General features: G+C 50.4%; 1 protein-coding gene across 1 annotated transcript; it reads left to right on the forward strand.

The window, feature by feature from the left end:
* Positions 1 to 332: 332 nt before the first annotated feature.
* Positions 333 to 2,528, forward strand: LOC148518940 (uncharacterized). The gene is made up of 2 exons (XM_088476810.1): positions 333 to 429; positions 1,138 to 2,528. Exons 1-2 carry the CDS (start codon positions 348 to 350, stop codon positions 2,526 to 2,528), a joined length of 1,473 nt encoding a protein of 490 aa, XP_088332936.1. The 5' UTR covers positions 333 to 347.
* The last annotated feature ends 5,998 nt before the right edge of the window (positions 2,529 to 8,526 follow it).

Below are 8,526 nucleotides of genomic sequence, written 5' to 3' on the forward strand. Positions count from 1 at the left end.
CCCACATTGCCGCGTTAATTGAATCTGCCTTATGTTGTTTCATTTGTAGTTTACCTAGCAATTACCACCATTTATTGCTCGGGGTATTAATAATTAACAAAGGAAGATTGTGAATAATATGGGCCAGCATCTGGCCACACAGGCAGTACTGGAAGCAGCCATAGGCCACATAGACATTTAGTTATTTATGTATGTATCTCTAAATTTGGCCTAGTAGTCTGGGATCAGGGCTGTGTAGTACTGATATACCTGTGTCATGCCTCTTCTCATAACTCCACTCTGGCCACACGCCCCTGACTGAGCTGCGAGATGAGACCGGTATTCCCAGGCAGGGGAAGGAGGGCGTCATGAAGGTCATCACGGACTACTATGGCGACCTCTACTCCCCAAAGACGACGGACAGTGCTGTGGCTGATGGGTTCCTGTCAGGTATCACTAACACTATTGATCCTGCAGGTAAAGCAGCCATGGATGCTCCCTTGGTGTTGGAGGAGTTGCACTCTGCCGCTAAATCCTTTAGGCAGGGCAGGACCCCGGGCAGTGATGGTCTCCCAGCAGAGCTCTATGTAGCGCTGTGGGACCTCATTGGCCCGGACCTGCTCGAGCTGTACAAGGAGATGGTGGTGGAGGGCAAAATGCCTCCTTCACTGAGGGAGGGACTGATCACGATCTTGTATAAGCGTAAGGGGGAGAGATGTGAGCTGAAAAATTGGAGGCCCATCTCTCTCCTGAACGTGGACTACAAGATCCTGGCCAAGGTACTTGCCAACAGGCTGAAGGCTGTCATCGGACAGATCATTCACCCGGACCAGACCTGCGGCATTCCTGGCCGCAGGATTGCAGATAGCCTTGCCCTCCTCAGAGACACGGTCCATTACATCAAGGACCGGAACGTGCATGCGGCTCTGGTCAGCCTTGACCAGGAGAAGGCCTTTGACCGTGTCTCACATGAGTTGATGGGTAGGGTCCTGCAGAGGTTTGGGCTTGGTGAAATGTTTTGCACGTATGTTAACCTGATGTACCTTGATATTCACAGCTCGGTGTTGGTGAACGGCTGGAAGACTGACCCCTTTCCTATTCTATCTGGGGTCAGACAAGGCTGCCCTCTTTCACCTCTTCTTTTTGTTTGTGTTATAGAGCTCCTGGCTGTATGCATCAGACGGAAACCAGAGATCAGAGGGGTCATCGCACCGGGTCCAGACCATAGAGAGGCCAAGTGCTTGCTGTACATGGACGACGTCACTGTCTTCTGCGCTGACCAGAGTTCGGTGACAGCACTCGTCCAGACCTGCGACAGCTTCGGCCGAGCTTCAGGGGCAAAGGTCAACTGCGGGAAGTCAGAGGCTATGCTGTTCGGGCAGTGGCACCTGTCATCCTCCGCTCCATTCCCCTTTGCTGTCAAGCCGGACTTCATCAAAATCCTGGGAGTCTGGCTTGGTGGTGAGGGTGCGGCCCTGAAGTGCTGGGACGAAAGACTTGCCACTGTAAGGCAAAAAATTGGACTGTGGAGCCTCAGAGACCTTACCATCGAAGGAAAAGCACTTGTACTGCGCAATGAGATCCTTCCCGTTCTGCAGTACACAGCGCAGGCCTGGCCACCTCTGGTCACGGTCTGCAGGGCCATCACAAGGGCAGTGTTTCACTTCATCTGGGGCTCCAAGATGGACAGAGTAAAGCGGACAGTTATGTACAAGGAGCCCCTCAAAGGTGGAAAGGGAATACCAGATATCCCCACCATGCTGCGAGCCTTCTTTGTTTGCAACTGTATCCGCAGGACTTTGTGTGAGACTGATAATGACTCTGCAGGAAACTCCATGTCTCGCTTTTTCCTCCTACCCCTTTGGAGGGCCCTAGGCTGGGCTAAGTGGGACAGCTCCATCCCTTACAACTGGAATACTCCCTGGTTCTACCTGGACGTGTCCAAGTTTGTGAGGGAGCACCAACTGGAGGGAGTTAAACCTGACTTGTGGAAACCTAAGACTATCCACAAGCTCATCAGAGCCAAAGACATTATGGAGCCTATTCCAGGGCTCCCTTCAGCAACTGCCAAGCATGCATGGGAAAATGTGGCCTCCAAAAGGCTCACAAATAGACACAAGGACATGTCATGGATGGCAATCCAAGGGGGTCTGCCCCTAAGGACATTCATGCACTCCCGGAACCTGAGCAGGTACAGACATTGCCCCTGGTGTATCTCTCACGAGGAAACATCAATGCACCTGTTTTGGGACTGTTCTTATGCACAGTTGTTGTTAGATGCCCTGGAAAATGAACTCAAAGACTGTGTGCCAAGGAGCAACCTTTCGTACCACTCGGTACTTTATGGACTGTTTCCTGGCACCCACACCTATGGGGCAATCCAGGAGGCCTGGCGCCTTATGAACTGTGTTAAGGACGCTTTGTGGCTTGCCAGGAATCGCCTCATTCTGCGGAGGGAGAGGATGTCTATCCAGGACTGTCGCAGGCTGATTCACAGCCTGCTAAGAGACTATTCCATCATGGACAGCCCTGAGGAAGAAGAGGACTAAACCCCCCTTCTTCTGCCCCCTCCCCCCATGCTTGATTGTCCAACAAGGACTGGGACAGTGGCCCCTTCCCCCATTTTTCACAGAGACTGATGTTTTGTTGATATGTCTTTCTATTTATTCACCCTTCCCATATATGTGTCTGTCTTTCAATAAAAACTTCAGTTCTGTGATTCCCCCCTCCCTTCCCCTCTACCCTCCACACCCATAGACCTTGTTGATTGTTGTTTTTGTTTAAGTAGTGAATGAATAATGCAAAGTATCATGTATAGTATAGGATGTCTTGTGCTATATGTTTTGCAATGCATTATATTGTATGTTTGATTATGTTTGATAGTGTATTGGGTTTAGGCTGTGCTGCGACACAGTACACTTGTATGTGTGATTTATGTATGTTTTTTGCCATCTTTATGTTAATAAAGAATGCTTTTTAAAAAAAAAAAAAAAAATGCCTCTTCTCATAACTTGAGATTTACCATAGGGTTATGCTATTATTGCTATGTGAGGTACCATGCATGATTTTTTTCACACTTCATATACAGATATGTCCTGTTACATCTTTGCTCATAGAGCTTCCCTGCCGCAGCATGTCAGTATGCGTTTTATGGTAGATACTGCAAATTATGGCGTGGCAAAGCGTACTGAGCCGGACGCTCTGACAGAGCGCTCACTCTGAATCAGGGCCGTCCTTCTTGCCGGACGCTCTGACAGAGCGCTCACTCTGAATCAGGGCCGTCCTTCTTGAATATTACAGCGGCCTCCTGGCCGCTCGTATAGCTGTGGGTAACACCCACAGCTATAGTGAGCAGCCAGGAAGATGGTCGCGATGGTCAAGACCATCGCGATGAGACCCTTGTGGTAGGGTCTCATTGCCGCAAGCCCTAGAGTGCTTTCGGCTCAAACAGAGCCGAAAGCACTCCCACTGACATCACTTGTGATGTCAGTGGGGCTGGCCCCAGACGGTAGGCATTCCCATGGGAACGCCTCTATCTGGGCAGCCATGCCCCCGGCCCGCCCACCAAAGGGGGCGTGCTGTCACTGAACATCGACAGCACGCCCCCTTTGGTAAGAGACCCGGAGCGTCGGTTTGCCCGTCGCTATCTGGGTCTCGCGCATGCGCACGACTGAGCCGGCTCTGTCGTGCACATGCGCACCATCGACCCGCTTGTGAGCGCTCAGCGCTCGCGAGCAGGTCTGAATCAGGCCCAGTGTTCCACAAAAGACTACACGGCATGCAGTACACAGTTTAACCACTGGGTGGCGAATGTTCCACGGATGAAAACTACAGGACTGAATACTATACTGTAGCAGTGGACGGTAATCCGTGAGAGGTTGGTCAATCACATTCAGGCAATGTAAACAGTCACTCCTTGTGCTTGAAATGATCACTTTGTGTCAAGAAAGTAAACTGCTATAGACATTATATTGTACTTAATACGGGCCATCCATACTGTCAGGGGTGTATCTTCCTATTGGCCTGGATGGACCTTGCCAGGGGCGCCGGCGCTGTTTCAGCCCGACATCATTAGCACATGGGCCCTCATTCAGAGCCGGACGCTCTGAGCAGAGCGCACGCTCTGAATGAGGGCCGCCCTCCTAAAAAATGGAGCATCCTCCTGGACGCTCGTATAGCTGTGGGTCACCACCCACAGCCTATACGAGCGTGCAGTTTGATGGCCGCGATGGTATTGACCATCGCGACCATCGAAACTGCGAGCCGGAGCCTGCGGTTGAGGTTTTCAATCGCAAGCTCCGGAGTGATTTTGGCTCTAAAAGAGCCAAAATCACTCCCACTGACATCACTAGTGATGTCAGTGGGCTGGCTTCTGACGGGAGGCGTTCCCGTGGGAACGCCCCCGTCAGGGAGGCACGCCCCCGGCACGCCCACCAAAGGGGGCGTGCTGTCAATCAACATCGACAGCATGCCCCCTTTGATCAGACACAACGAGCGAAGGACTTTCCTTCGCTCGTCGCGTCTGGCGCATGCGCACGACGGAGCTCCCTCCGTCGTGCGCATGCTCAGTGCAGAACATCGACCCACTTGCGAGCGGACAGCCGCTCGCGAGTGGGTCTGAATCAGGACCATGATCTCCTGTCTCCTCTGCTCTTAGCAGTGTCCCACAGTCAGCTGCAGCAAGGATCCCTGGTCTCCTTCTGTCTCCTCTACTCTTGCCAGTGTTCTCCATTGATTACTAGCACCTTCTTATATGTCCCTTTATATCAGAAACATTTAAAATTAGGGAGAGTAAATTTTTTTTATTTTTATTCCTAATATATCTCTTCCCCAACAATACCTAACACATATCAATCACCACTCACTAATTCCAATACGTCAACTGTGCAGGAAAAGAGCGCAAGCACCACATCAATCACAAAGCTCTATTCACAAGGTAATTTGCATATATGCAAATTATCTTTCCCACAATGCATCTTGTTTGTTATTGATGCCCTCTTTTCCTGTATTGTTGACATATAGAAATTAATAAACATAGCTTTTCATGTAGTAAGGGTTATAACTGAAAAAAAAATATATAAAATAAATAGTCTCTCTATTTCTACAGGCATGTAAATTGAACTACCCCCAGTGTAAGTTTAATAGATTTGCATTTTCTACAGTTTGGGGGAGCTGGCTATGATTTTTATAGGTTGTGGCTAACCCCGTGTTGGGAATAAGACGTGATCCATATTAGGGGTGTGCACCGGACACTTTTCGTGTTTTGTGTTTTGGTTTTGGATCTGGATCTTTCTTCGTGTTTTGGATCTGGATTGGTTTTGCCAAAACCACCCTTCCGTGTTTTGGGTTCTGGGTTTTGTGTTTTGGATCTGGATTTTTTCTTAAAAAATAAAAAAAAAACGCTAAAATCACATAAATGGGCCTTTTTTTGTTCCTACGCTATTAATAACCCCAATAACATTAATTTCCACTCATTTCCACTCTATTCTGAACACCTCACACCTCACAATATTGTTTTTAGGCCAAAAGGTTGTACCGAGGAAGCTGGATGACTATGCTAAGCGACACAAGGGGGCGGCACAAACACGTGGCCCATCTAGGAGTGGCACTGCAGTGGCAGACAGGAAGCCAATCAGCGTTATGGTGCCCATTTGCATGTAGCACGAACCCGGGAGATCCGTGCTACATGCATCTGTGTGATTGGCACAGAGCAATGACAGGTCCGTGAGACCCGTCTGTGCTGCTGTGGTAAAAAAAAAAAAAAAAAAACCTGTGTAAAAAAAGAAAAAAATGGCGTGCACCCCCCCAAAAAAGAGCAACCAGCCCCGGGCATTAGTAACCCAGTGCTGGGTGTGCTTAAATACAGGGGACAAACGACGTAGGGGTCCCCTGTACTTAAGCACAACCAGCACCGGGCTAGTCAGAACCAGCGCTGGTTGCCAAAATACGGGGGACAAACGACGTAGGGGTCCCCTGTATTCTGCGCAACCAGCTCTGGGCTCTGATCCGGTCCTGGTTCTGGAAATATAGGGGACAAAAAATGAGTAGGGTTCCCCTGTATGTTCCAGAACCAGCACTGGACTTTTTCTAGCGGGGGGCTGATGCCACAGCCAGGGGAGCCCTTTCACCGGGCCCCCCAGCCGCAGCATCAACCCTGACCGCTAGTCAGCCCAGGCCGGGGATCCCTGGAGAGCTGGGGACCCCCCCAATAAAGGGGTCACCCTCTCCAGGGCACCCCAGGCCCAGGCTGATAGCCCGGGGCTATCCCCGCCACCCCTGGTGGCGGTGGGTGGCGGGTTGATTGTGTGGTGTGGTGTAAATAAAGAATATCAAACATTGTCTTTACAAGTAGAACTGCAAGTCCCAGCTAGCCTGCCCCGCATGCTGGTACTTGGAGAACCACAAGTACCAGCATGCAGGGCATTAAGGGCCCACTAGTACCTGTAGTTCACCTGTAAAAAAAATGTTTAAAAAAACACAGGACACACACACCGTGACAGTATAAGTTTATTAAACATACATACACACACACACACACACACACATGTACACATACTCACCTATGTAACCCTGTAGCATCGGTCCACTTGTCCGGTAAAGTATCCATAGGGGACCTGTGAAAAAAAACATACTCACCATCTCCTATGCGAGGTTCTGTCCTCTTCGTTCCAAAGTAGGCATCCCCGGACTTGGCAAAAAAAAAAAAAAAAAAACGCGATCCACGAACTTAGTACCGTTCTATAGAACGGTACTTCCCGAATGAGAGCTTAGCGGCGGGGTATCACCATGGAAACCCCGCTGCTAAGCGTTCATTGGCTGAGAGAGGTCATCTCCCGTCTCTCAGCCAATGAACGGCTCCCTCCATTGTAGTCAATGGTGGGAACCGCAGGGTAAACTTTAATAACCTTGCGGCTCCCAGCATTGACTACAATGGAGGGAGCCGTTCATTGGCTGAGAGAGACGGGAGATGGCCTCTCTCAGCCAATGAACGCTTAGCAGCGGGGTTTCCATGGTGATACCCCGCCGCTAAGCTCTCATTCGGGAAGTACCGTTCTATAGAACGGTACTAAGTTCGTGGATCGCGTTTTCGTTTTTTTTTTTTTGCCAAGTCCGGGGATGCCTACTTTGGAACGAAGAGGACAGAACCTCGCATAGGAGATGGTGAGTATGTTTTTTTTCACAGGTCCCCTATGGATACTTTACCGGACAAGTGGACCGATGCTACAGGGTTACATAGGTGAGTATGTGTACATGTGTGTGTGTGTATGTATGTTTAATAAACTTATACTGTCACGGTGTGTGTGTCCTGTGTTTTTTTTTAACATTTTTTTACAGGTGAACTACAGGTACTAGTGGGCCCTTAATGCCCTGCATGCTGGTACTTGTGGTTCTCCAAGTACCAGCATGCGGGGCAGGCTTGCTGGGACTTGCAGTTCTACTTGTAAAGACAATGTTTGATATTCTTTATTTACACCACACCACACAATCAACCCGCCACCCACCGCCACCAGGGGTGGCGGGGATAGCCCCGGGCTATCAGCCTGGGCCTGGGGTGCCCTGGAGAGGGTGACCCCTTTATTGGGGGGGTCCCCAGCTCTCCAGGGATCCCCGGCCTGGGCTGACTAGCGGTCAGGGCTGATGCTGCGGCTGGGGGGCCCGGTGAAAGGGCTCCCCTGGCTGTGGCATCAGCCCCCCGCTAGAAAAAGTCCAGTGCTGGTTCTGGAACATACAGGGGAACCCTACTCATTTTTTTCCCCTGTATTTCCAGAACCAGGACCGGATCAGAGCCCAGAGCTGGTTGCGCAGAATACGGGGGACCCCTACGTCGTTTGTCCCCCGTATTTTGGCAACCAGCTCTGGTTCTGACTAGCCCGGTGCTGGTTGTGTTTAAGTACAGGGGACCCCTATGTCGTTTGTCCCCTGTATTTAAGCACACCCAGCACTGGGTCACTAATGCCCGGGGCTGGTTGCTCTTTTTTTGGGGGGGAGGACGCCATTTTTTTCTCTTTTTACACAGGTTTTTTTTTTTTTATTTACCACAGCAGCACAGACGGGTCTCACGGACCCGTTAGTGCTCTGTGTCAATGACACAGATGCAAGTAGCACGGATCTCCTGGTCCGTGCGTGCATCTGTGTCATTGAAATACACAGCAGCACAGATGGGTCTCACTGACCCATCTGTGCTCTGTGTCACTGTCAATCACACAGATGCATGTAGCACGGATCTCACGAGTCCGTGCTACATGCAAATGAGCACCATAATGCTGATTGGCTGAGAGCCGTGACAGACGGCTCTGTCAGCCAATCAGCACTTTGCCCATTAAAGGCAAAGGCATTTTTTTTTAAATGGCCGCTCGAGGCAAAACCTCGAGATCCGACAGCAGATCTCGAGGTTTTGCCTCGGGAGAGGGATCCGGGGCAGACAGGGAGATCCGAGCTTGGGCTCGGATCGCCTCGGATCCCCGAAGTTCGGGTGGGTTCGGTTCTCAGGGAACCGAACCCGCTCATCCCTAATCCATATGGACTGTCTTCATTTTTATGTGGGTT

This window comes from Taudactylus pleione, unplaced genomic scaffold (genome assembly GCF_031769625.1).
Source record: "Taudactylus pleione unplaced genomic scaffold, aTauple2 ptg000195l, whole genome shotgun sequence".
In the NCBI taxonomy this organism is placed as follows: Eukaryota; Metazoa; Chordata; class Amphibia; order Anura; family Myobatrachidae; genus Taudactylus; species Taudactylus pleione.